The sequence below is a fragment of the Anabas testudineus genome, chromosome 14 (genome assembly GCF_900324465.2).
Source record: "Anabas testudineus chromosome 14, fAnaTes1.2, whole genome shotgun sequence".
Lineage (NCBI taxonomy): Eukaryota > Metazoa > Chordata > Actinopteri > Anabantiformes > Anabantidae > Anabas > Anabas testudineus.
Window position 1 is genome coordinate 4,671,232 of NC_046623.1, and position 27,651 is coordinate 4,698,882.

At 43.2% G+C, this 27,651-nt stretch overlaps 3 protein-coding genes across 4 annotated transcripts in view; 2 read left to right on the forward strand and 1 right to left on the reverse strand.

The window, feature by feature from the left end:
• Positions 1–17,578, forward strand: part of LOC113169572 (E3 ubiquitin-protein ligase RNF43) — a 61,362-nt gene extending 43,784 nt beyond the window's left edge. The window contains exons 3-9 of one of the 2 annotated variants that reach the window (XM_026371094.1): positions 12,134–12,208; positions 12,305–12,439; positions 12,750–12,851; positions 12,946–13,116; positions 13,203–13,326; positions 13,596–15,101; positions 15,311–17,578. In XM_026371094.1, the coding sequence (XP_026226879.1) occupies positions 12,134–12,208; positions 12,305–12,439; positions 12,750–12,851; positions 12,946–13,116; positions 13,203–13,326; positions 13,596–15,101; positions 15,311–15,336 (2,139 nt within the window). In that variant the 3' untranslated portion in view covers positions 15,337–17,578. The remainder of the gene's footprint in view (positions 1–12,133; positions 12,209–12,304; positions 12,440–12,749; positions 12,852–12,945; positions 13,117–13,202; positions 13,327–13,595; positions 15,102–15,310) is intronic. The other variant, XM_026371095.1, reaches the window with a different exon arrangement.
• A 764-nt stretch (positions 17,579–18,342) lies between these two features.
• On the reverse strand, positions 18,343–23,528 carry hpda (4-hydroxyphenylpyruvate dioxygenase a). Its single transcript, XM_026371097.1, has 14 exons — positions 23,475–23,528; positions 23,226–23,252; positions 22,886–22,948; positions 22,428–22,532; positions 22,284–22,326; positions 21,930–22,012; positions 21,406–21,495; positions 21,220–21,326; positions 20,520–20,597; positions 20,076–20,238; positions 19,807–19,878; positions 19,555–19,677; positions 19,350–19,466; positions 18,343–18,674 (listed from the first exon to the last, which is right to left on the reverse strand). The coding sequence occupies exons 1-14, from the start codon at positions 23,475–23,477 to the stop codon at positions 18,561–18,563; spliced, it is 1,188 nt and encodes a 395-aa protein (XP_026226882.1). The 5' UTR covers positions 23,478–23,528; the 3' UTR covers positions 18,343–18,560.
• Positions 23,529–25,108: 1,580 nt separating this feature from the next.
• mtmr4 (myotubularin related protein 4) overlaps positions 25,109–27,651 on the forward strand; it is a 34,445-nt gene continuing 31,902 nt past the window's right edge. Inside the window, exon 1 of the mRNA XM_026370982.1 lies at positions 25,109–25,160. The gene's annotated coding sequence lies outside the window, so the exon portion shown is untranslated. The remainder of the gene's footprint in view (positions 25,161–27,651) is intronic.

A 27,651-nucleotide genomic window follows, 5' to 3' on the forward strand; every position in this document is an offset into this window, starting at 1 on the left:
GCATAAAAAAAAATTGGAAAACCACATGGGGACATTTCAAAATCTGTTTTTCACTCTTTTAAGCAAAAGGTAAAAGCTTTTCTTCATGTTATCCTGAGGGTTATATTTCTTCTGCTCTTTGTCAGATAGGTTTACACGGCTTTGATCATTTCATTGTGAGTGCAAAAGTGCTTCAAAAATGATGTAGGAGTAGCTCTGGGCTTATCGTTTCTCAAGCCTCCCTCTCTGTTTAGCTGTTCGGAGTCTGTTTTGCTGTTCCCTTTCTGATATTTCCTCCCCTTTGCACTGTGCCATTCCTTTTCTCTTTAGAAACAACACGGCTGACTAATCACGTTCGGCTGTTTGTGCCTGTTTGACCCTGACGGCGCAATCTTTTCCCACCCATTTCCTCCGTTGCTAAAGTTAGGCGCTGTCTCAGTTCACTATATCAATGCACAGATAACTCAGTAGGAAGTACTTAGTGTTGAGTCCAGCAGCTTAATGACTGCCGTCTATTCAGTCAGTGTACTCATTACACTGTAGCCATGATGTCATTTGTAGTTTGATTAGTCCGTCTCTAAAGACTGCCTCTTTTATTTTGTCTTTGAGATACAGGATGTTCTGACTATGATATTTTCCTGTCACTTGGTCCTTTCATGACAATGCAGATATTAAAAAGGAAGACACACTTGCAGGGTTTGTAGTTAAGCCAAACAATAGACATCTTTTAACATAGTGGTAATATACGTTGCAGACTCCTTTGTTCCTTATGAGTATGGCAAAGTGCAATTATTTATATTATCTTTAATATATCACTTTAGTTTTTATATTAAAACATGTTTAGTTTACAAGCACACTTCACAATAATCATGTTTGCTACACGCAATATCTTATTTATAATTTAGCACAATAATGGTTAATGAGAATGAAAGGGAGCTGACAGTCGTCATGGACGTTCATCTGTCATATTAAAGGTCCAGGTACAAGCAAATTACGATATTTTAGACAAGGAAGAGTCCTGATCAGCAGGAATGCTGTTCACATTCCAGCCACCAAAATACACCATGGGTTGCTGCTTGTGCACCTCCGGCGCTCTGAAAGGGCTTGTGCACAATTCTCTGAAGAGTTTCTGCTCATTAGGTGCAGATAGTTGCTGTATTCATTCTGGTCTGTGCTGCTGATGATGACGTCCTGACTTTGCCATGCGTGTGTCTAGTTATCTGATGGAAACCTGGTTCCTGGAGGTCACCAGCTGGCACAAGTTCACAGACATGGGTCCATGCACAGAGACCGCTCACAAAGAGCTTTGCTCAGTGAGTAACACTGAATGCTGCACTGTACTGTACTGTTTTCATCCTAAATGGGACAATGCAGTTCTCTTTTTGTCACCACTTCAAAAACAAGTGGTGTGCTTTGCATTTTGCAGTCGTGTGTGGTTTTTATACGTTTGAGCTGTGTGATACAAAAACATAATAAAATGTAGGATTTGAATTGAATTTATCAATAATCATTTAGACATATTTCCACCTTAAGATGACAAGGATCATTTTACCTGAAGGTCTTCAACTTGAGTGAATCACAACATGGCGAGACTTGAAACTGAAAGGTTAGGATAGCCTGCAGGTCACAGGTAAATGCATGTCACCTTGAACCTGCACCATTGTTGCCACTGAGCTCAGCTCAGCACTGTCATCACTCCCAGCGAGGTGTGAGTGATTTGCAGAGACTGTGCTGCACTCTTTCCACTCGTCCTGTCACTTTAAATAGGTGGAAAATTCTCTGGCTTGAAGGTGCACGCGTTACTGCCTGAGAATATTTTCGGCATAACACACCCCAGCTGTGGCCGCAGCTCTCATCCACACATGTCGTCGGTTTCTCGCCTGATGCCAGCGTTGCTAAGCTAAACATTGACTCGGAGCTGATGGCACAACAAGCTGCACAGACATAAAACCTGGAAGATGTGTTGTTTGCTTAGAGAGGTGATGTTTTCAGGTTCTGGCTCTGTCTTCCCAGCGACTGGCGATTAGCAGCTTGTTGCTCCCCCTTTCTCACTTTTCTGCTCTTCCTTTTTTTTTTTTCTCCTTTTACTGAAATGACACATGGGCTGTGTGCTGTGTTAGCCTAGTTACTGTAGGCATGGTGAGTGAACACAGCGTTGTCTTGATTCTGCACAGCAATTTGAGTTTGTCAACAGTGCTGCCACAAAACTTTTATACACAAACAGTGAGATGTCTACAGTGCCGCTCGGTGGGAGGTGCTTCTCCGAAATAGAAGCGGTTGGAATATCACCTGCATGTGTATATGTGCAGATTGTAAAAGTTGTTCCCCTTTAAAAAGTTTTTAAAAAGCTGGGACGAAATGAAATGCAATAAAAAGTAAACTCTCTGATTTGTGATTTGTGACTTGAACCTTTGTTTATCTGACACAAGTTCAATGTATTTTTTGTAACTATGAGCAAATCAAGAGTTTGATGTCTGCAGTACATTTAAAAAACTTCATCACTAGCACGTGCAGAAAGAGGCCTGCTGAAATGTCCAATGACTTTTTTTTAAAGAAGACGTTGCTTTCATGGCAGCATAACGTGTGTCTCTCTAAAATCCCAGATGCACCTCCATGTAGATGGGGCTGCACCTTCGCACAGTCACCCATGCAGATGTGGCCTTTTTCGTCTTTTGTCTTTCGTCACTGTCCAATGTTTCACTCCATCTGGCCCGATTTGTCCTAATTGTGCATGATAAGTTCATATTAGCTTCCCATTGTTAAGGCAGCAGGATAATGTTTTAAGTAGAACCAGCTTAAAATGTTCTAGAGCGGTCATGCCTAGGTGAGCATCCATGCACGCTAGTCTACTTATGTGCACCCTGAGGGCGAGCGCACCGCCCTCTTGAAGGGCTGCTACTGGTATTCGAGAATGAATCTCAAGGCGTTCGTATTAAGAGCGGCACATCTCTCACTTGTCACTTCAAAGGGAGCGTGCAGGAGTCAGGGTGTCGTCAAGCTGTCCTCTTTGCCAATCGGGGAAAAATGCCGAGCTAAAAATAGAATGTCATGTCATGCTTACGAAAAGAAAACGGAGCCCAGATGATACAATGCCGTGCCAAATTGCTGTTAGTAAAATACAGACAACCGGTTGGGAGACACCTTGAGCGGGCTGGAGAAGGGGAGGGTGCGACTGGCGCGACTGCAGCCTTTTTGAGGAATTGGAGCGGGGAGGGAAGCATGAAGAGCTGGGACAGGTGTTGAAGAGTTTGTCACTGAGACAGCTCTTGTGCACTTCCTTATCGCAGCTCATACCTCGTTTTCGCTCTGGCTGCCGAGCTGAAGATGTTTTTCTACACGGGGACGGCAAATAGGATCACATGAGGAGTGCTTAATGGCCCTGCAGTTACAACTGTACTATATCACTGTCTCTCCCTGATGAGTGAGGCGTTCATAGGGCAGTAACTTATTATTACTGCAGTATTAGTTCTTTGATCTTCCAGCAGTTTGAACCCTGGAGTTTCTTAGAGGCGGCTCATCAAAATAACTTTGCAGATGAGAATCGGGCCTGGTCTTGCCCTGGATATGGAGAGAGGAGGCCTGGAGGTGTGCAGGAAAAGCTGACTCCAGAGGCATCAGACTGCAGTCACCCTCGCCTCCTAGAGTTTGCATGGATCAAAGACAGACATATGCATTCATTTGTACCTTTTAGCTTTTATTGAAAATAGGGGCTTTTTTCCTTCACAGACCCTGAATGTGAAGGTGCTGCCCTTGAGTCCCTGCTCAGGAGCCACAATAAAGCACAAAATGTCCTTGCGGCCAGGACATTCCTCTATTAATGACAAAGGCGAATGGTGAGCCTAATGGCGAAACATGAAGAGGGTGGAGAGAAGGCGGGAGAGAGGTGGACAGGTGAACGGGTTGATTCAGAGGAGTTGCAGGCAAGGCCAGAGGGCGACCCATTCCAGGCCTGTCTGTCGTCTGCTCTAAGGTCAGGTCTGGCAGGTCAGAAGCAGGACTGCTGACAGGAAAACCTGTTGCTTTGATTTGACTCTTTGACGTCTTTCTCCTGCCTTTTTGTTGTCGCCCGTCTCTCTCTCTCTCTCTCTCTCTCTCTCTCTCTCAGCTTCTCACATTCCCGCCTTGTTTACCTACCTAATTCTCTTTCCACCCTCCCGTCCTCCATCGGTTCATCTGGCACATCCCCGTTCTCATTGTGCAGCCTGAGCCGCTGGCCCTCTTTAAGATCCGCATTAGAATGTTGTTTTTATATAGCAGCAAGCGGAGGCATGTGGAGTCTCTTTTGAACTGCTCGGCAAACAGATGGAGGTTTTCACGCTGCCTTTATGAGATTAAGTGAAACATTCCCTTAAAAAAAAAAGACATTTCCCCCCTGTCCCTTCACCCTTCACTGTCTCACTTTCTCTCTGTCTGTTCCTTCTCTTTCTTTCTGTCTTCATCTCTTTCTTTTTCGTTTTCTTTTTTTTTTTTTTTTGTCTGGCTCGCCTCGGGCTTGGGCAAAGGCACGCTACTGCTGAAAGTGAAGTGGAAAGTAGACAGGTTTGTGTTACCAATAACTGCTTCCCCAGGCAAGAAAGCGAACACTAAGCATCTCCCAGAGTTTAAAGCAAACCAGCAAACAGGTCTTGTTAGTCTGACACTGCAGGCGGAGGGACTGAGTTCATGTTCCTGCAGTATGAACCTGTTTGTCTGTGACTCAGGTCGATTTGTGCCAAGTTCCCCCCTCTCTGACTTTTAACAAGGGTTTGATAAAACAGATTCACAGGGCAGACAGTGTTTGTCGTTCACCAGGAGACTTCAGAGTCAGATTTGGGGGGAGGCGTGTACATGAAGTGTACATGTGGCGATGCTGACCCACTGACCTCTTTGATGTAGAGCAAATATCACATTGAATGATGGTGAACAAGGTGATGAATGTAATGGGATCACATGATGTGAAATGTGGATCGCTGCACAGCCAGTATTTACTCATATAATTTTGAGTTGCTTCTGTTGAGTATTTCCATTAGATGCTGTTTTATTTATATACTGCATGACTTTTCTTTAGCAGTATATTGTACATTTTATACCAGATTGGTTGTTCAACATTAATTGTTATTTGACATTTTGTTAAGTTTTCCTTTTTTTTATATCTCTTCTAACTTTATCAGATACAATACATTGTTGTTAGTTAATATAAAATGGAACTATATGTACGCAGGTTTTAGGGTTAGGGTTAGATTTTGGTAAGGGTTAGGCTAAGGTTTAGGGTGAGGCTGTTAGTTTTGATGGTTAGAGTTATGGTAAGGCTGTACATATGAAAAATTAAAAATTTACATGGCCTATGCGACAGTAGGGGGCTAGGGAATGCATTATGTCAAAGAGTGTCCTCATACTGACTGCCATACAAAAATGTGTGTGTGTTTGTGTGTTTGCTCTGCAGAAAGACACGGCTTACTGCACGGCCTGTTCCAAGAATGAATTCCTGGAGGCTTACAAGAGCTGTTGAATGAGATGGAGGGCTCAGGGCAGGAATGATGGGATGGAGCGAGAGGAGGGTGGCTGCTGTACAATATAGGAGGGGTGTCAGTCTCTCACTTACAGGCCTGATTAAATAACAGGATGCTTTATGAAAACAAGAACATTATCTGCCTCTTAAAAGGCCGGGAAAGGCCCTCTAATTGGCTTCCCCGGAGCCTCTGTGTTGCCGCTCGTCGATGAGAGAAAAAATCCTCTGCCAGCCGCAAACTGAGAGGAATTATTCAGGGCACTTTCTCTCCCTCATCTGGCCATATTCCCATCGGTGCTACAGGAATGTATCAGCATACCGATACCCAGCTTACAAAAAGGCTGTCTTTTCCCACTCAATGGAGGATTATTCTTACCTGAATCTGTTGATTGAGGGAATTACTAACAGTAAAGAGAAAGTGGCTCCTCTGTGGGATTGGACAGTGTCTCATGTGGCGACTTTCACAGCCGAGGCATTTTTGAAAGATGTTTGGAGAAGCGAGAAGAAAGCTTCAGAGGTGGGGTGCGGTATGTTTGTACCTCCCACCTCCCCACCCGACATCAGAAGAGTCTGTACATTGAGGGATCTGAGTCTCCCTCTTTGTTTCTCTCCCTGCCATCTAACCCAGGTGGTTTACTTAATTATACTTATTACAGTCAAGTACTGCTATAATTAAAGTATATCATGATATTTACAGTTGTAATTAATTTTAGAACTATTTCATATGCTTATACAGCTTTAGTTAATTATAGCCTCAATATGGCACTAGGGAGTGTTAGCAATGCACTGTTGGACTGAAATGTCAGAAACATGTGATTGATAGAATTGCACCATGGAGTTCTGGGGAGCATTTTTGAGAAGCCAGGTTTGTGGCTCTGTGAAATCAAGAGGCAGTTTTAAATGTATGCACATTTGAACGTTCGCACTTGAGCTTTGTTTTTTTTTGTTTTTTTTATGAACGTGCTCAGCAGAGTATATTAATGTTCAATAAAAGACCAGATTTCACGTTTAGAGATCGCTGACGTCGGGATGCTTTGTAGAATTTGATTGATAACGATACAAGACAGCATACGGAATCAAATGTTAAAACTGAGAAATGTTTACCACTGTGTTGCATCACCTTTTAACTAAGGAGGCCAGTTAAGAAGTTTCTTTTCCATTATTTCTTGATTTATGATTTCAACTGCTCAACGGTTCAGGGGCCTTCATTTGCCATATTTTTCGCTTCGTAATGAGCCAGATGTTTTCTGTGCGTGACAGGCCTGGCAGTACTTTTGAAATACATGCAGAATGTGGTTTGGGATTGTCTTGCTGAAATAAGGAAAGCCTTCCCTGAAAAAAAAAGATGTTGGCTAAATGGCAGCGTGCTGCTCCAGAACCTGCGTATATCTATCAGCATTAATGGTGCCTTCACAGATGTGCAAGTTACCCGAGCCAAGAGCACTAATTCAACTTCATGCCACCTCTCTTTAGCCCACAGGACTGATCCATGATTTCCAAAAAGAATGAAACATTTTCACTCACCAGGCCACAGGACGGTTTTCCACTCCACCTCAGTCTATCTTAAACGAGCTCTGGCCCCGAGACGGCAGCAGCGTGCCTGTATTTTGTGTTTAAGTTTTGCTCTTTGCATGGTAACTTGGATTCGCTGTGTTCACTCACAGTGGTTTTCGGAAGACTTTTGTGAGCCCATGCAGTGATTTGTGTGTTTAATGCAGTGCTGCTCAAGGGCCTGAAGATCTCAGCTATTCAGTATTGGTTTTCTGTCTTGTCTCTTGCACAGAGAGATGATGAAATCCCTAAATTATTCACAAATTTTCTTTGAGAAACACATCAGTCTTAACTATTTGCTCACAGTCTTTCACAGAGTGGTGAACCTCTCACCATCCTGATTCTCTGCGATGTTCCATTCAGTCATGATACAGACCTGTTGTTAATTAACCAGTTATCTGCGAGATGTTCCACTCAGTGTTTTTGTCCTGACCTTTTAAAAACATGTGACTGGCATCATTTCAGTCACGATGCTAAGCTAACCTTCTCCTGCCCAACAGATAAGAGGGCACGTGTGATCGACCCTAGCCTCTCGACTCCATCATCGCGGCTGTCAGTGGCAGCCACATCAGTCTCATCTGCCCCCCAGGCTGCAGGTGCTCACTGCCCGTCTCTTTGATGTTTCGAGGATGTGTTTAGCCAGCGATAGTGTATCAGATGGTATTAGTGTTTTTTGTTTTTTTTTCAGTCAACTTGTGCTTTGCATTTCAAATACGTGTCACGGGGCACCCTGCAAATGAGAGGGGAAGAGAATAAGACTAGTGCAGAGAGAAAGAGAGAAGGGCAGACTGAACCTCAGCACTGTGAGTTCTCTTAAATGACCTCTCTTACCTCCACACAGGCAGATCAGGTTTATAATGTTTTTCAGTATGCCTCTCTCCTCTGCATGAGAAACGTGGCCAAGCCCAGGTTCTGGATTTAGAGTTTCTGTGTGTGTGTGTGTGTGTGTGTGTGTGTGTGTGTGTGTGTGTGTGTGTGTGTGTGTGTGTGTATGTGCCAAGATGAATGGGAGCTAGAAGTAGGAGGTGGAGTGTGTTATTCAGGTCCACCCCCGCAGGCTCAATACTTTTCCTGAGAGCGTCGGATCTGCTCACCTGCCCTGACTTGCCTGTCCGCCCCTTCCTCCCCTCCCCTCCTCTTCATACAGTACTCGCCCACCCTCCAGCGGCCCCACATCAAAGTGCCCTTGTGAGTAATAGATACCCAGCAGGGCCACACCCTTCCCTCCTCCGACTAACGCTACTGCCGCTCACCCAGTGGCAAGCACCCGGCAATCACACAGCACACACACACACACACACACACACACGGCAATTATTCTCACACAATTAGACTTAAATATGCAGCTTTAAAGATGCGTAAACAATACTTAGATCAATTGCTGTGCAGCTCTGCTTATTTCGGATGTAATTTACCAAACTACACCAACATTTGTATAAATTTAATGGCTTAGAAAAAACATACATACCAGAACTAATATTATTCCCCTTTGCCTCAGCTGTACTTTGAGTTTATTCATATTATTTTTGCTTATACGTTCCTATTATCAAATCTTATCATGTTAAACTTGTTGAGAACGTCGCCTCATCATCTTAGCGTTGGTCCTGTGAGCATGTTAGCATGCTGATGTTCGCTCAGTTTTCCATCAGCAACCATTTCTGATTCACTTTCGACGTAATGCTACTGAACATAGAGACTGCTTTAAACGTTTGATGACACAACAATAGATTGTGGACAGATGATGCTGATGTCTGTGCTTTCACCACTTATGCAAACTAGACAATCTGTAAATCGACTGGTCCCTAAAACCATACAAACCGATGTGCACATATCCTGTAGACTCAAATGTTGACTAATGGTGCATCCCCGTGGTTTAAGGGTCATGACACTGGTCACTGGCCCCTGCCCCCCTCTGCTCCTCATTTATCCATGCAGCGTGTCCCAGTGCCTCAGTAATGGTTCCAGTGTGCCAGGCTGGTCAGAAATGACAGAGCAGAGAGTCGGTCTCAGACCTGTAGGCCCAGAGCTCTGTAGTCTGTCATTAGACACTTTAATGCAGCAGCACCACAGCCTCACTCCTCTCCCTTCCTCCCCACCGTTCCCTTTTTTCTTTACCTCGTTCACTCTCACTCCTTAGTCCCACGCATATTATTTCGTAGTATAATTTACTCATGCACTGAATGATGTGGAAAGTCATGCTGGAGAATAAAACAACCAACCGAGTCCCCACAAGTACTACAAAGTTAGATTGTGCTAAATGGAGTCAGATGCAATGTTTTAAACAGGCAGTGAGGGTTATCAGAGACCAAAGAAACGGTCAGAGTCAGTGGTGGTGTGTAATTAGCGGTGGTAATGATTTTTACAATAAAAACCACCATACTCACCAGCTAGGTTAAATTGAGATGGAAATGTCTTATTCCACTAACACGGTCATTTAGAAAGTTCAAGTAAAACTAATTATTGAAAAAGAAAATGTAATATTTCGTTTTGGGTGAATTTTCTTTTTATTTGGCTCCAGGTGTTTTAAAGTTCTCTTCAAATGATCCTGATATAAGCATATTATTTTCTTAATGTCTGAAAAATGTTAGAGAATAGATTATTGAATGATTACATTGTGATCCCTGCTGCAGACTATGGGCTGTAAGGGTCTTATTCACTGCCCTTTTAGTGCAATCCTGTTTTCTCCGTCATGTTGGAACATGGCGGCAGATGAAGGGATTTGGCCTGGTACACAGAAGTGGGCTGACTGTGCCGTCCGCACCACATTAACCCCACAACAAACAGTGAGACATTACCGGGCACAGTGATCTTGTCAGGCAACGGGAAAAGCTTTGGCCCAGCTATTTGGTGAAATAAAGACATCACCGCACCGTACTGTAGTTTGCTTCTGCCCAGTCAAGAACACACTGTGATGCCAGGTCTGACTCACAGACCGCACTTCGCCAGGGATGTAAACAAACAGCACTGGCTATCCCGGAGCAGGCCACCCACTGCTGGAGATCACTGACTGGAGTTTATGGAAGCTGCTCGGGGACTGATACTGTAGAAAAGCACTACACAAGTCTGCAAGTTGCAGACCATTTAGTATTTGTTTCTTTCTTCTAAATGCAGACTAGTAAACTACAAGAATCAGTATATTATATTGCAAGAAAGACTCTTTAACATGTCTCAGGAGGAAAGGCACACGTGTGAATAATAAAATGAATGATGTCTGAGTTTCATCTAGCTGCTTCTGTCCATGCTGACTTGCTGCCCCGCTGTCGGGTGTGTTATTAGTAACACACTACAAACTACAGTCCAGGTTCCACAAAACACAGCTAAGAGTCGCCCACAGCCTGCTCAGCGTTAAAAGTAGCGTCAGGCTATCTTGGTATGTGCGTTATTTGTTTTCTCAGCGATGACGTCGTCTCTGTATAACTCTCTAAACCACAGTCATTTCCGATGCTGCAATTGTTTTTACTCAAATGCCAAATACTGTTTAATCACGTGTCGAGCTGCACCTCGTAACGATGGGTGTTTACCTAACCACAGCCGTGTCTGTTTCAGTTCCGACCATAACAAACCTGGAGACGGTGAAACACTCGAGGACGTAATCTGTTCAGATGTCTTGTTAGCATCAGACCTGCAGTTTTCATTGCACCATTAAAGCTTCAATATATCTTATATTTATCACGTAATGAGGCTTCTTCTAGAGACATCTGGCTCGGTCAGCACACTGTGGCACCACTACTGAGACATAATAAGACCACAGCGGCAGCCATTTAAAATCATGTTATGATATATTTTTGTACTGGCTGTTAGTTTGAACTGAACAATTTCTCCTGGTCCTGTGTGTACGTGTGTGTGTGTGTGTGTGTGTGTGTTTGATCACAGGAGCAGGCTTCCCTGCATTTATTACCAAGATTAAAGGCCGTGTGGGCTCAGTGCCACATAGGTAAAGCAAATTCCCACATGTCTACGTTTTTTTCCCCCCCTAAGTGGCCGCACCCCATCTAGGCCCATGCTTGTACTACAATTACAGTTCTGATAAAACAGGGAAAGCAACTGCTGCATAACAGCTGGAGGCCAGATCAAAGTAGATATGTTAATTTTTTTACCTTGACCTTTGAAAAGCACATGCGGTTCTACGAGCTGCTGCAAAGTCTCAACTCCTGCTGCTCCCAACGTGCACATACTCATGCACCCTCATGCTTACGCACTTATGGATAATATAGTACATACATATCTCACATTTGATGTATGCAAAGCAAATGCCTGTTCCTTCCGTGTCATTCATTGAAGCTCTCTCTTTCAAGTGTTAAAAAGATGACCTTCCTCATTAACTTGATTCATGGATCAAGTGAGTGACGCTTCCCCTTCCCTCGCCTCGCAGGTTTATGCTGCGAGCAGTGGGCTGGGAGATGCTGTTTGGTGTTGAGTTTGACCAGGCTGATGAGGGGTTTAAACTCCTCATTATGCGTTGGCAGATGCCAGACACTAGAGTGAGCATGCGATGAGATATTGATGAGAAGGCTGCCGTGTGTTTGATCGCGCTCTTGGGGGCGATGCAGGCGAAAGCATTTCTGGGCTTTTGCAGAGAGCACTGATACAACAGAGAAAATGCACTTTAACAGAGAAAGAAGCTTGTGCACAAGAAGGAGTCAAATGTGTGTGTTATCTTAGTGTGTGGTAAAAAACACTCATTAAGTTCCCTAAAGTCAGCTGGCAAGCTATCAGTGAATGTTATTTGCACACATTTGAAACCACCAACCACTTTAAATACCACTGAGCCTGGTTTGAATACTAAATGCCCCTTTTTTGTATAATGGGCTGATGCCCTATTCATTTCAGTGGTTTAATCAAATAATCCTCTGCTGCTTTAACTTCATACAAAGGTAACAGGTTTGTGCTGTGGTCTTTCTGCTAACACTCTCTAGTCAGTGTCTAACTTTCAGAGTCAGGTGGAAAAGGGACAGAAGGAGCTGTACTCCGGTTTGTGTTGCGAGGCCCAGAGACTCGTGGCATGACTGCCATCTAGTGACAGTGTGAGACACTGGCACGACGTGTCCACTGCTTAGCTCACAACTGAAGGAGCAGCATGTTTTTGACCGTAGCCTTCTGTTTTGTGTCTTCCAGGCTCGCATGGCACTGGAGAAAGGGGCTCAGGCTGTTATCTTTGATGTCAGCGATGATGCCAATGCTGCTGCTGAGGTGAGCGTGCAGGCGCAACTGAGGCTCTGCCAGTGAATTAAGTGTGTTATAAGTGTGTTAATTAATAGCAAAACATGGTCATTGCTCTTTTTGCAGCTGCGGGAAACAGACTCGCTTCCCCGTCCAGTCGTGCTGGTCGAGGCTAACAATGCAGAGGAGCTGATGGGGTTGGTCAACAAGAACGAGGAGGCCAAAGTTCGTATTGAGGTCATGGTGGAGCCACCTACATTGGTAAGTATCAAAGCACATCAAGTGCTAAGTTTTCAAAAACTTATACGACTTTTCTTTTGCTAGTTCCAATGCAAAGAAAAGACTCTGGTAATAGGAGGAGAGAGGAGGTTGTGGGTACTTTTCACATGTAGAGCTCCTGTAGAGTTTTAGGTTGTGTGAATTTAGTGTTTAAGTGTTTGCATGACAATGGGCAATAAAGTGTAGTAAGAAGACAGGTGGGGTTGTCCTTAATATCCAGATTTTACATTTTGTAAAATGGTTAATATGATTGATTATCAATATTTGCTCTCTCTCTGTCCCCCCATTTCAGCCACATTATGATACGAGTATCCTGATCACCATCCTCGTGGTTATTGTGGCCATCGTCCTAATTTTTGCTTTTCGCTACAAGTGCAAGTCCAATAGAACATGGGTGAGTGAGTGAAAGAAAAAGTATCAGTGGCCTCTCATTGATTTGGGTCTGCAGATCAGTTTCACAGGAAACTGTCCTATTGTTGTGCTTGCAGGACTCTGTCCATCAGCAGACCATGCGGGCCATTAGTCGACTGGAGACCAAAACCTACAGCTCTCAGGCCTGCTCGGGCTCTCAACGCCACCGGGCAGCCTGGGGGTCGGCCAGCAGCTCCAACTCGAGCCCTGTCTGTGCCATCTGCCTGGAAGAGTTCCAGGAAGGGCAGGTAAGAGGAGAGAGAGTGAAGAACATAGCTGTAGATTTACCAGTCCTCATTAGTAACGTATGCTTTATCTATGACTTCCATCCCAGCATTTGAGGATCATCTCCTGCGCTCATGAATTCCACAAAGACTGTGTCGACCCCTGGCTGTTACAACATCGCACCTGTCCCCTCTGCATGCACAACATCATGGGTGAGGACAAGCATATTTCCAGTTAAGTTTTGGTTCCATAAGGTGTTCATTGAACTATCTGATCCATTTTCATCAACTATATTAAGCTTTTAATTTGATCTCATCCAAAAAAATTTTTTTGAAATTTTCATCTGATTAGTTCAGGCTAGTTCAATTTTGCATGTGTCACAATTTTTGTAATAACACACAAGGAGTGTTTTCTCCTGAACTGTAAACCTCTGTGTAAAAGTAATATGATAGAAGTTAAATAATACAACCATGCACGTTCTAACTGCTGCTCTGGTTCACAGGGACAGAGCGGCAGCCCCAGAGGAACAGACTCCAGCAGAGTCCAGAGCAAAGCCAAGGCTTCCTGCACTCTCAGCCTTACAGCAGCCCACACAATCACCCCTTCCCTCAGCATGCGATCCCTTTCTCTATGAGGCCCCACTATCCTCATGGACCCTCTGGACCCTATCCTTCTTTGGGCCACTACAATGGCTCATCTCCCATGGACAACCAAGCATTACGTTTCCTCACCAGCAGGCCATTTGGCTCTAGTTGTGGTTACCACCTTCCTGCAGAGGGTCCTGGACGGCCCTACAGGATTGGAGGTAACTGCAGGACCTCTACTCACCACTACGCGCCTCGGCGTCCCTGCCACAGCTATCGCTCATCCTGCCCGGCTCAGCGCAGTGCATCCAGCTCAAGACTGCACCACACTGCCTCTGTCACACCACAGGCCCGTGGAGCGCCGGCCCACAGCCGGCAGGATGAGGGCAGTTGCTCAGGTGGCAGCTACCACACAGAACGCAGTGGATATTTAGCTGATGGACCAGCGAGTGACTCCAGCTCAGGGCCCTGCCATGGCTCCTCCAGTGACTCAGTTCTCAACTGTACTGACGTGTCCCTGCAAGGCGTTTATGGCAGCTGGTCCACTTTCCGTAGCTCTCTGAGCAGTGACTATGATCCGTTTGTGTATTATGGGCCAGGGCACGCCCCCCGCAAGAATAGCCTGGAGGCTGGTGCCCAGGCCCGACCTAGATCTTTGGATTCTGTGGTGAACAAAGCTGGCTGCCCTGAAGAACAGCCACAGACTGTGTTCAGCCATATCCACTACCACAGCCACAGACACCACCACTATGAGGAGGGGGAGCCCGGCCAGGGCCCAAGCAGAGGATCAGATGAGGAGCAGGGGGCCGCAGCCGCTGTGTCTGCACCCGCTGGTCTCATTGTTGACAAAGACTCACCTGTGTGCCCTCCTAAGCACAGCCCTTGCCAGTGCCCAAAGCTAGACCCTACAGATCGGCCCAGCCCAGGACAGGCAGAGTGTCAGGACCATGATCCCAGCAGCCCTACAGGACCTCCTGTCCTGGTCTCCCCAAGACCATTACAGATCCAACCCCACTGCTGCCATCAGGGACATGGACACCCTCCAGCGCCTCTTGGGCGAGTGAGTGGCTGTGTACTCGACGGCCCCTCTGTTCGCTTCCATCAGAGCCTGGATCTGCAGGATGACCGCAGCATCCACATTCATTATGGTCAAGGCCCGGGCTTCTGCTGCTCTCCTCCTGAGCTGCACCCTGCCTTGGTCCCTGTCCCCCTCATACTAGACTCTGGAGGGATAGAGGACTGGCCTTGTTGCACCGGGGCCCATGTTGTGTGGCAGAAACGTGTGCAACAAGCCTGCTCAGAGCCTCAGCTCCTGGGGCCTGGGACTTCTATGGACAGGCCTAGCTGCAGGCTCCACCATGGGCCTGCTGCTGACTGCAACACAGACATTTGTTTATACTGCCAAACATTACACCACAATCAGGGTGGGTGTCTTTTTCTTTAATAAAACAAAATGATCTTCGGGGTTATTACAATATTGCTATTTCTGTTGCATATGATAAGATAAGATGTGACATCACTACAGCAAAGTGTCCTTCATGTAGTTGTATGCAGGGCTTGCACACCTGTTTCCATTTTGCCGTTCATTTTTATTCTTATCTGAAGATGACCTGAGCTGTTTTTGTGCCCACAGGATCAGAAGAGGAGTCCGGTGTATGAGAACCTGTTGCATCCCCATTACCGCGCTGCTACACAGGAGCCAGAAAGGACAAGCCCATCATCGACTAATAGCTCTCACGTCTTCCACAATAATTCCACCAGCAATGCCTTCTTTCGTACGATTCCCTAGCCGCCCCAAGGAATCACAGCTCACACGCTGATATGCCCTTTCATCTGAGTTATTATCAAAAGTGAAATCATTGTGATTAGACTATTAAACTAGTCCAGTGAATCTCAAAAGAAATGCTGGATCCTTCGTGAAATGTCATATGGAAATACAGGGATTTAAACATTTGGAAGCAGGGAGTTGCTATGGAAACAGTTTGTGCATCATAAAAAAAAAAGTTTCTTCTTGTCGGTTATAGGAAGAAAATTCATTACTGACAGAAACTCCTTAGTGGCAACTAACGAATGATCCTTGCTTTAGGGTGTTGGGGCCTCGTGAAGTGAGACTCGATCTCTGTGGCGCTCGCTCTACTGCAGAGTCACTTGATTTATCTTAGAGGTACTTCACTTCTTCCTTGGCCGAGTCCAGTCGCAGCTGAGCGAAGCTTTTCTCTCCAGCCTACCTCAGCTCAGATTTCTTAACACGCCTCACACTAGGGGGTCTTTAATGGTACTGCTGTAGTGATTTGTGTGCGTGTGTGTGTGTGTGCGTGCGTGTGTGTGTGTGCGTGTGTGTGTGTGTGCGCGTCACAACCATGTAGCTCCAATAAACTCAACTTAAAGTTATCCTCTTGACAGCCTGACCTGTCCAAATGGAGAGAAAGGTTGCCGCTCAGCCGCTCAAACGACGAGCATTCACTGGGGTTGCCGCGCCTTGCATGGGCCTTGTTTTCATAATTTCAATAATGGCAGCTGTTTTCAACATGTTTGTGTGTTTGGATCATTTTCATTGTTTTTTTTATTTTTTAATTCACCTTTTCAAATGAACTGGTTTGACTGAATTATGTCGTCGTCATTACAAGCTATTGTCACGTTCTTGTCACGTCTCTTGCCAGCGGTTACTTCACATGTACGACCTCAGTGCTGTTGAAACCCCCTGATCTGTCCATCCTCTGCTCCTTTTAACACCCAGTCCAGTCTCTTAATGTCTTCCAGCACCTAAATGTTCTACACTGCAGCCATAGTAAGGACCGTAAAGTAGTACTAAGTGGAAATAAGCCATGCTAGGTAGACCTCACAGTCTCAGACTGCTGCTGCAGAAGCTTGGTGCTTTTTCCAGTGATTTTGAAATTTAATGCATAAAGTCTGAGATAGATTTCAGAAACAAACACAAAAATGGGAAGAAAGAATTCAGTATAGTTACAGTAATGATCCCTGAATGATCCCCTGTGGCAGTAAAAGTGCAATGGCAACCCCCGATCCTGAGGTTCCTTAACGTGGAAGGAAAATACACTTGTGAGTGTAGATTTTGAAACGATTGTGTGTACTCGAACCTCACGGTGGCATCAGTGAGCGTTGTAGGCTAATCAGTGAAAATGTGAAAGGGATTTTTCTTTGCAGTCAAACTGCAGAAACAGTTTAGTGTAGCACAAGCAGCAGATAAAGAGCTCACGGCTGTCACAGTGCCAACCGGTAGCACTTACTAAAGCCTTTCACGTGCCTCGTTCTTTCACGCTGCTCAGAATCTTAAATGAGGAACTTCCCGACACGCTAAGCTCTTACCTGTCTAACCAAAGAGGCAAAATGTTGAACACGGTGCCTTTTTCCTGCTTCCACCCCCTTGCCTTAATATCAGAATGCAGTGTACTTTTAATGACAAGAGAGAACTTGCTAGAATTGAAGTGGAGCTCATTTTGGAGTCAGTCATGCAGAAATGTCCACTTGCAGTCCTCTTGTATTAAAAATACCTCACTTTGAATGTGTCAACACAGCGTCCTCTAGCTAAAGTAACAGAGTTCTCCTGCCCAAACAGTCTCTGGGTGGCTGAGATTGAAATGACTGAATTACAAACAGCACTTTTGCTTTAGCGCATTTTATGTAAAACAAACAAACATACAAACAAACCTAAATCTCAGAGTATTCATTTGAAAATAAGCCCAAAACCGTCAGCACGTGAAACATAAGGGTTTGGTGAAGCCGCCGTATATCTGATGTGATTTCATCCTGTTCAGTATCTCTCTCTCTCTCTCTCTCTCTCTCTCTCTCTCTTTGTGTCATGTATGTGTTTGTTTTGTCCTGTTTTGCAAGAATAATGAGCTGAAACTGCCTTTTCTAAACGTTGAAAAAAAAAAAAAAAGTCCCTTCCAGAAAGTTAGGGGATGTGTCAGTATATTTTGGATACTTTGTGTACAAAAAGAGAACAACAAAAGCAAATGAAATAGTGTTGTATTTTATATATATATAATAGAACATTTCAATATAGTGACATGTCACTAATATATTTATTTACTAATATATTTATCCATTTCGGCCAGGTTTGAACGAGTGGTTTCTGTATAGACTGAATGTTCCTGTATGGAAACTGACCAGTGCCATCACAGATGTATCAACCTGTCTTCATTCCAATTATATACAAATAAATTATTTTGAAATAAAACCTCTGTGTGCTGCACTTTTCTTTTCTTTTTTTTCTTCTTTTTTTTTTTATAAACTATGTTTTTGTGCTGCTGATGTTAAAGGAATAGTTCACCCATAATATAGTAATACAAGATAATTTGTTAAAGAAACAATTAAAGGTTAGAGGAAATGTTACACTGCTTGTGTTGATGTATGATTATTAGAACTTAAAAGCAGCCAACACAAAATGGATAATTGTTTTTATTACAGTTTAAAAGGGAAATGAAAGTGAAAAAGTTTCTGACAGCATGATATCAAAGTTACTTTAAAAGAGAAGACTGTGTCATATGTGTCAGTTATAATTCAGTGAGGCGTGGAAGATCATTTATCTAGGCCTTCGAGAATGAGAGAGAGCTATCCCGACTATTATCAGGCGTTATGAATTTACTGATTGTATCTAGTAAGAGACTTTATTTAATATGGAATTTCATTTCAACACACATGCTGACCCACAAGAACATGAGATCCTTTATTCGGCCGTACATCACGCAAGCCTCAGACAGCATGAAGCATTTGTGACTGTGCTTGCAGCTGGTCACATGAAGACATTCAACGCTCTTTGTAAGCGTTTGATAGTCGTAGTTGTGGAGGTTGTTGACTGTGTTTGTAATGTACAGCAATGTATAAGTCTTAAGTGTGGTTTGGCAGCAGCAGTCGGGGGATCAGTAGAAGGCTTTCTCCTGCCCTTCGGGTGTCAGGGCGGTGAGGTTGCCTCTGGCGTCTTGATCCTTCTCAATGGCCTCAAAAAGAGACTTGAAGTTTCCTGCCCCAAAGCCCTGGAGAAAGAACAGACACACACAGATGGCTAATTATCCAGAGATGCACCTTCTTCTGTGTCATGTGTTATGGCTCCGGGGATCTTCTCTCAGACACCGTTCTGGGTGTTCGGGGCACTTTGATGTTGGATTACAAACGGCAGATAAATATTCTCACAGGGTTCAAACATCCACTGCGCTCTGACAGGCAGCGGCGCTCGTGGGGAGCCTCGCAGATTAATCATGTAAATATTTTCATAGATAATCAAAAAGATCAAGTGTTGGTGGTTGCTCTGAGAGATTCTTCGCCGTAGTTCGGGATTCAGTTTCTCACTTTCATGCATTGTATCCACATCTGTAGGCTCGGTGAAATGTTGGAGAGTGACAAGACGGGCCTGCTCTGACAAGCAGAACGGGCGCTGGGTGCGATAAATGAAGTGCCACAGGGTGCAACCCAATCCAAAGATCCTCCTCGCTGTGAGGCAGTGAGCCTTTTAATCTGGATCTGTGATAGATTTACTGAGCTTTTACAAGTGGGCTACTGCTGTACTGTTCACACTGGGTGGGAGCTGAAAACAGGTGTTCAGGTGGCTCCATATCTGCTTGTTTCACAGAGCTACAGGCCTGGAGACCCCATCAGTCAGGGCTTGAATTTACTAAATACATAAATGCTAAAAGATCTAAATGATCACTTACGAAGTGGTTGTTGCGCTGAATGACCTCCAGGAAAAGGGTTGGTCTGTCCTGCACAGGCTTGGTAAAGATTTGGAGGAGGTAGCCCTTGTCATCAAAGTCAACTAAGATTTTCAGTTCCTTATAAGGTAAAACGCAGATATTTTAGTGCACAATTTAAAAAAAAACACTGTAAATTATTACAAAAAGACATAATGTGCCCGCTTACCTGTAAGCGGTCGAGGTCCTCTTTCACCGTGATCTTGGCGGTTTTGAGTTTCTCCCGCAGGGTCTTGTAGTATGTGTCAGGTGCCGAGAGGAACTCCATCCCTCTGGCTCGCAGGTTCACTATCTGTTTTTAAGACACACACACACACACAAAACAACAACTGTAAACTTGCCTTTGCTTGTAGTTTCAGAGAGGCCATGCAAAGATGGAGCTGAAGTGGATTTTGATAATAATTAAACTTGACAGGCTCACAGTTTGGATAATGTTTGACGTGTTGAGGGCGATGTGCTGGACACCTGGTCCCCCGTTGTAGTCCACATATTCCTGTAAACACAGAGATATGAGGCATAAGAAGTGTCACAAATATGACAATAACTCACATATTGTATATCAAAATTGTTCATTCATAGCACAACTGTTGCTCATTTGTCACATGGACCCTGGGGGACAGTTTACAGTACAGAACAGGACCTCGGCTCTGGAGGTGGCTTCATTGCTAAAATGAACTGAAAAAGTCCGACCTGGATCTGTGACTTTTTCTTCCCCATGGCTGGTTCATTGATGGGCATTTTGATGGTCTCCTCGTAGTTAGTCACCACTATGGACCTCAGTGCACTGTACTGCGTGTGGATCTGCTTGTCGTCTATTGACCAGAACCGGTGGAACATCAAACACTTCTGATACCTGGAATTTGGAGAACGCACACAGATCATCAGAAAGTGCGTGAATGAATTGGAACTTAATATGTCTCCTCTGCTCTTGGTGACTCTGCTTTTTTTAAAACCAAATTTGCTCTTGAGGTTTTATAGATCAGGAACATTGAACTGGGGTCAGCTGTGGAATATCTAACGTTTCCCCCTGTGGCAAACGTGGACTGACTGTTTGTGGTGTGTTTACTTGTCCTTTTGCCCCGTGTGTTTGCTGTGCCCCCCGTGTGTGTACGTGCGCTCCCACAGGAGCCTTACCAGTCTGAAACTGGCACCATTTGGTCATCTGGCTGGTTTCCTACAATGTGATCGATGAAGTTCAAACCTGCTGGTGGACTAGAAGGAAAAAATGGAAAAAACAATGTATAGGGTATTTTTCCATAAAGGATCAACAAACAAATTGAGACTCACTGTACAATATAATCCAAACACGTTAGACAGTCATCTGATTTGAGTCTAACTAGAATGTGGAATCAAATTTATCGCTGAAACTGGCAATAGACACTCAGGCTTGACTAGATAGAGGTTTTAAGCTTTATAAAACAACTCCTGCACGTAAAGAGGTGTGTACTTTTTCTACCACTTTACACTATACTCCACTGTAGTTTGGTACAGTAGCACTTGTACCAGTGGCAACACAATAATGCCCAACTAAAAATAATCAAGCAATAAGATTTGCAGTAGTAGTACAACAACTATATTTCTCTTCATGTATGCCTGGATTAAAAATTAAACAGGTTTGTGTCAGTGCTGCACATATGCAATAGACCCACTGTGTTAACTTTACACAGTACCATGGGGCTATTCTGACCTGGTGAGGCTACGTTTCATTTACTGATGGGTTATTTAACCAGCATTAAATATGGCTTTAACTAACCACATTATAGTATAGTGTATTTCTTTTTCTTTCTATTGATTTTTTGTAACTCTACAACGTGTTATTATGTAAGAGACTCACAGTTTGGTCAGCAGAGGGTCCCTGAACAGAGGCTCTTTGTAGCTGGGCAGGAAAAGGCCTTTGTAGGGTCCGAGGTATTCAATGAGTGTGTGAGTTGTGTCTCCATACTGAGGACAAAACAGTGACACAACACTTGTTCATTTTCAGTTGTGTGTGGCTTTCAAATGTGCGTCACTCTTTACGTACCGTCTGAACCACAGCATACTTGACCCTGCCGTGGCTGTCCTGCTCCACCCAGGGCTCCTTGACGATCACGGCTCCTCGGTCCTGTGCTGTCTGTCAGTGGAGAGGTGTTTGAATACAGAAGAATAGATTTAGCTATCTGGCTGCTGACGGCCCTCTGGTGGTTGAATAATAGAATATCTTTCCTGTACATGCAGTGAACTGTCTTTTTACACTTACACTGTATTTTTGATTAATACAGCTTTAAGTCAGTAACTGTGTATCTTTGTAGCTAACTGAGGGCCTGACCTTGACTGAGGTAAAGAGGAGCTCTTAGCACTGGTAGCAACTGCGCCCACATGTTTACCCTTATTTCATCACTCACCGTGTTCACCACATGACAAATACATTCTAAAATTATTTTTATATCTAATTTGCTATAAAAAAAAGAGGGCAAACATTGTGGTCATACCTGCTGTGGGCTCCAAACTCTGACTAAACTCTCACAGCACATCAGTGTCACACAGGAGCCATCTCATCATTGTTACCTTGATTAAAAAGTCACAGTCCTCTACTTGGAAAGCGATGTCCTTGGCTCCATCTCCATGTTTAATCAAATGTTCTCCCATTTCTGAGAAACAATAAAATCATGTCAAATGCAGCCATGTACTGTATGCACTTTAAAACCACCAGGTGATCAGCATGGGAAAAACACACTGCACTGCTGGTCATGACTGACAAGCTTTCAGAACAGACAGTTCATGGCAGCTTGCTGTGTATGCAGTTGTGTGGCTGCAGACAGGTCCGAATGTCCGTGCTGACCCATGTCCTCCATAACATTAAAACCAACAAGTGGATTTAATGGCTGATTGTGTAGAATCTAGTTTTCCGAGACAACTTACCTTCGTTTCCAGGATTTAGCGGAGATTGAAATACAAATATTATCTGTGAGGAGAGAGTATGGTTGTGTTTGAGATCTATAGTTTATTGATATACTGTCATGGCTGTTTATTCATTTATTTAGCACATAATGTTGAACCACATACCTTATCCTGCTTGATGGCATGAGACACCACCTCTCGGCTGCCAGTCTCCAGGCCTTTATAAGCCAAAGGCTCAAAGCCCATCTTATCACAGTAGAACGACGCGGCCTGCAAAATGATCAGACTCTATTTAATGGGAAGAGGTTTCCGAGGAGAGTTCTCTTCTAACTTCATTGAACACACTGTTAGAAGAGTTCATATCCTGCAAAAAATGTGCTGACTGAGGAGCAAGCAGTCATCTGGGGCTGATCAATCCGGACTGTTGACTGAACCACAGTGTTCGAATAAACTAAATACATGCAAGCAGATCTGTTCACATGCAAGAATGATTCTCATTATCACTTGCTGATCACTTTCTCTATTAATCTCTAGTATGATAAAGACAACTAACCACATTTGTATTTAAACAGTTAAATACACAAAATTTACTTTCTGCTGTAGGTCAGTGGTTTGATACCGACCTGTTTGGCATTGCCAACCCAGAAGGTGATATGATGGAACCTGATAAACTTCCCCTTTGCGGGCTAAAAGGCAAAAGTACAACAGAAGAATTACAGGGACTTAAAAATAAACAGTATGGCACATTTCAGTGAACCAGAGTTATTCTAGTGTGAACCTTTTTTTTTTGCTTTTCAAATAAATTCAATGTAATTTGCAATGTAACATCATATTAGCTGTAGATTTCATCCAGCCATGTATGATGCAGGGCCTTTCTGCAGAACTGTGCCCTGTTGTTAAGTGCACATGTTAAATCTAGAGACGTTCAAAGAGAGTCATTGTCGGAGGCAGCTTTCTGCTTACCTTCTCCCCTTTATCTGTGTAGCTTGTCTAAAAAGAATAAAAGACAGAGATCATTACAACATTTCCTACAAAGGCTTAGACCAACCGGCAGTCAATAGATCTCATATTCCTAATATGATTTAATTGGTTCTCATCCACTGAAGATACAGTCATCTGCTTAAATCCTTAGCTGAAAAATCCGCCAACGTCCCACATCTAAAATCTTCTTCTCATCTTAACCGACTCTGATAATTGTGAAAAATGTCTTACCATGTTGTGATTATAGATGGGCCACAGTTCAGAGAACAGAGAGATCACCCACCTGATGGCGTCCAGATAAGTACTGACCTGATGACCAGCTGTGATTGGTCCTTCGGGATCTACACCCACCTACCCACCTCCTCGCTTCCTCCAGCTGAAAAGTTCAATGACTGTAGCCCGTGTTCGCTCTCTTGGGTCTACTCCTATCAACCTAGGAAAAATTATGAAACTGATATTACACTCGCTCTGGTCTGGGATGATTAGTCTAAAATACTTAATTTACCTCACAATGTTGAAAAGCTCAGGAAAGGTTTTATGTAATAAATGTGTAACAAAACATCCAGAATGTGAACTTAACTGAGAGTGGTGCAGTTTGTCATGTTGAGGCTAAATTAAATGTTGTGATACTGTCCTGCATCAGTCCCTTTCCCTCCCTGGTTTACGATTTCCACCACCAGGGGGAGCAAGGTCAACAAATATGCAAGGAGATGATTCTGAGATCACATAAGAATTAACTTTTTATCTGCATATAAACAAATTCAATTACCCATATTAATGATCTCTTAGCAGTCATAAATGGTGTTATTTAAAGCAATGCATGTCCTTTACAGTCTTACGTTGAAAGGTGGATTACACTTCCTTTAATCTTGGGTTAAACAAGATCTATCACCCCATCAATCAGCTGTTCAGTGAAAAATGTCACAGGAATGGAGAAAACACAGACAGGGGCGAGGAGAGCTGCTCCATGGTTGACTGGTGTCAGAGAACATATGAGGTCAGGTCTAGGTTGAAACAGACAAGGCTGTTGTTTAAAATAGTGTCTGATCCTAACTGCGGTGCTGTAAACTGCACAGGCATGTCAGCTGTATACATACATACACATACACATTCCACAGGGTCAGGGAGTTTACTGAGCCTTACTTTGTTCACCATGTCAGAAAATAGCCAAAAGGCACTCAGATTCCATTTCTATCCAACCAACAGTCCAAAACCTAAAGAGATTTAATTTACAGTTATATGAAATAGCAAAGCACAGTAAATTATTACTCTGGAGGATATGGAAACAGAACATTTTGGCTATTTGCGCTTTTTATTTTACTTTGTCATGATATGTTGATTAAATTTTTTATTAAGTAATTATTTTAACTTTACACCTGGTAATATTTTTTTCTGTAAGCAGTGGAAGTGAACTACTAATTAACTTATTTTAATAAGTTAGATTTTTTTAATTATTATTCTTTCCCCTCTGCTTGTTTTATTTTAACGATTATTGACATCTATGGTTTGTTCTTTCATTTAATAATGAAAATGAAACTTTTTATTTGAACACAGTGACATAGTGCTTTAAACCCGTTGACTTCTTCCTGCTACGTGTGTACAATAAGCAGCATGCGGCGGCTCTGCTATGCGCACGTACCGTGGTGTGTACGTGTGGGTCCAGCGTATGCCGCGCTGTGATTTTCTATTGGTCCACTTCAGGAGCTTGGTGGCTCCTGATTGGCTCTGCTGTGGGTGTGTGCGAGCCACTTGCTTGACTGTTATCGATCCTCGTTGGTCGGCACAAATTCTGTATCCCCATTGGTGTAGACGGTTCAGTTTCCTGTCAGACTATTGGCTAGAGCTGTAGTCATCTAAGAAGAATGCGGAAGTCGTGTTGTCTACTGAGTCACCGTTGTGTCAGCTGATTCCTTCAGAGTGAGTAACTCGATTTAATTTTTAAACATTTTAGCGTATACATGATTTCTTGTGTGTGACATGTTGCCAGGTTGTCAGACTTGTATTGGACATTTGAACCATGAGCTGTTTTGTCGTTTTCTATTGGCAAATAAGCGAGTTTTAAACAACAGCTTCCAGTGCTGTTGCTATCCGTGCTATCCATGTAGCTAGCCTGATGCTAACGTATGCAAACAAAGCACACACACTCAAGCGCACACTTTTGGTTTGTCAGCTAGCCCCCTCTCAGGACAGTGCCAGTCTGACGTGAGGCTGTCCTCCACTTTCACTTTCACCATGCGTGTGTTTGAACTTTATCCCTGCTGTCATTTCTTCACACCTGTTGTGTGGGACGAGTCAAACCCAGCACCTGTTATCTAGTGTAGGTGGGGCTGGCTCTCATGGGGACCGCTGTAAATTTCTACCGTAGGTTGGTTGTTCTGGTTGTTTGTTGGTCTGAGGAAATCACCTTAGAAAATACCCCGCTGGAGTGAAAAGTTATTTTATACTCCTGAGGAAGAGAAACTAGTTTTACAGAAGTCATCTCATGACTGTAATTACTGATATGACGTTAAATGTCTTTATGAAAAGTGTTTCTCTTTATTATATAATCAACAATGTTGCCTTCACTTGGCTGGAACAAAAGTGATGTGAAAGTGTGAAGTGAAATTTGAATTTTCTGTTACGCTCTATTGTATTTTTAGGTGTGCTGCCATTTTTAAGTATACATTTCAATCAACCCTGTGTCTTTAGAACAACTTAATTTGCTTTGTTTTTTAATTCTACTGGTTACAGGGGAAACCCAATCTACTGCCTTAATTTGAATCAATACCTTTGATTCTAATGTTTAAAAAAATATTCTGAACATTGCCACCTTCATAAAGGAGGATTTATTACAATACAGTTTTTTTTTTTTTTTTTTTTATGGATTTTGAGTATATACAAGCAGAACCGTTCTCTCCAATATGACGATGACGTGTTGGAATGCAACAATAAATACAGCTGCCTAAACTGTTACTCAGAAGAACATACACTATTAGATGCTGATCATTTATAAGGGGCTTGGACTGTAATCACATTCTTTAGACGTGTCCTTGAACTATTTACTTCAAAACAGAAAAACACATTCCAGCATAGTCTTGGACAGCATCATGTGTTTTCATATTTCTGTCATAATACCATGGGATGATATGACTTCATTAATCTGCTGCAAGTGCATTTGAATACTCTTTCTCACTGTTCCTCTACTTTTTTAAGTCTTCAGTTTGATTTAGTTCTCATTAAATTTTTACCCTCATCATTTGTTATGCTGGATATCTCATACCCCGCACTCACCCATTCACCTCTTTCTTCTAGACTGTAACCGACCAATGAAAAGGCCAATAAGGGTGGGCGTAATACTTGCCCACTCATGACACCAACGTCGTGACACTTTTAGATCTGTCTGGAAACCAAACCACTTTTGGTTGAAATGCTTAGAGCTATGTTTTGCCAACAAGAACCAAACATACCATACCCACACAGCTATAACTGGTGTTGAGTCAATTCATCTTTGTCTTGTCTGAATCCTTTAGTAAGCAGACAGCAGAAAGGGGAATTATCATGGTGCAGCTTTTGACAAGGCTTTAAAATGTTTTATTAATTTACAGTTTACGTATCAGAAGACTGGATTTTACATGTAACTGCATGCTTAATAATACGAAGCAGGGTGTGGTAGTTACCTGAAATAGATCGGAACATTTCTCTCCTCACCTTTTTATGCAGAAGTAGACGTCCCTACTGTATGTGGAATTTCAGCTTTGTTTTCCTGATGAGACATTTCTATAAAAGAAGAAATCACACTGCTAATATCACATTAGATTATATTACATACTTTATTAACACCAGAAGGGACATTCCTCTAGTGTCTTATTTATTTTAGGAGGCTCATACAACAGTTGTGATAAGTTATTGTTTAGAGTTATGAGTTTTGTCAGATCAAATGTCTTTAGTAATAAGCGTGTGTGTTTTTTGTTTTCATATGCTGAAAGAGTGAATGAAGGAAAGGAATGCTGCTTCCACTCACAAAGAAAAAGTGCTCTCTCTTAATCCAACCAGTTGTGCAATTGTCTCTACAACACAGCAATAGCTCTTCCTTTTTCAAGTTGTGCTTACAATACTTGACAACGGGCAGAGCAGATATTTAAGGCGTTATTGTTGAATTAGAGGCATAATCAGGCTAAATTGCACTGCAGCCAGACAGCGCTTCTGGCCTCTAAATTTACCGCATGGTTCAGTCTCCAGAAACAGCAGGTAATTTTTTTTTTCTGTAAACAAACTGATAAACTTAATGTACACTACCTGCTCAAAACCAAACTGCAAACAAAGGGAGCAGCTACCACGTGCAAAGTCTTTATAAATGTTTGATAGAAAATTTGGTGACTGTACAACTGCTATTCTTTAGGTGTGTCCCTAGCTTTAGATACATAAGTTG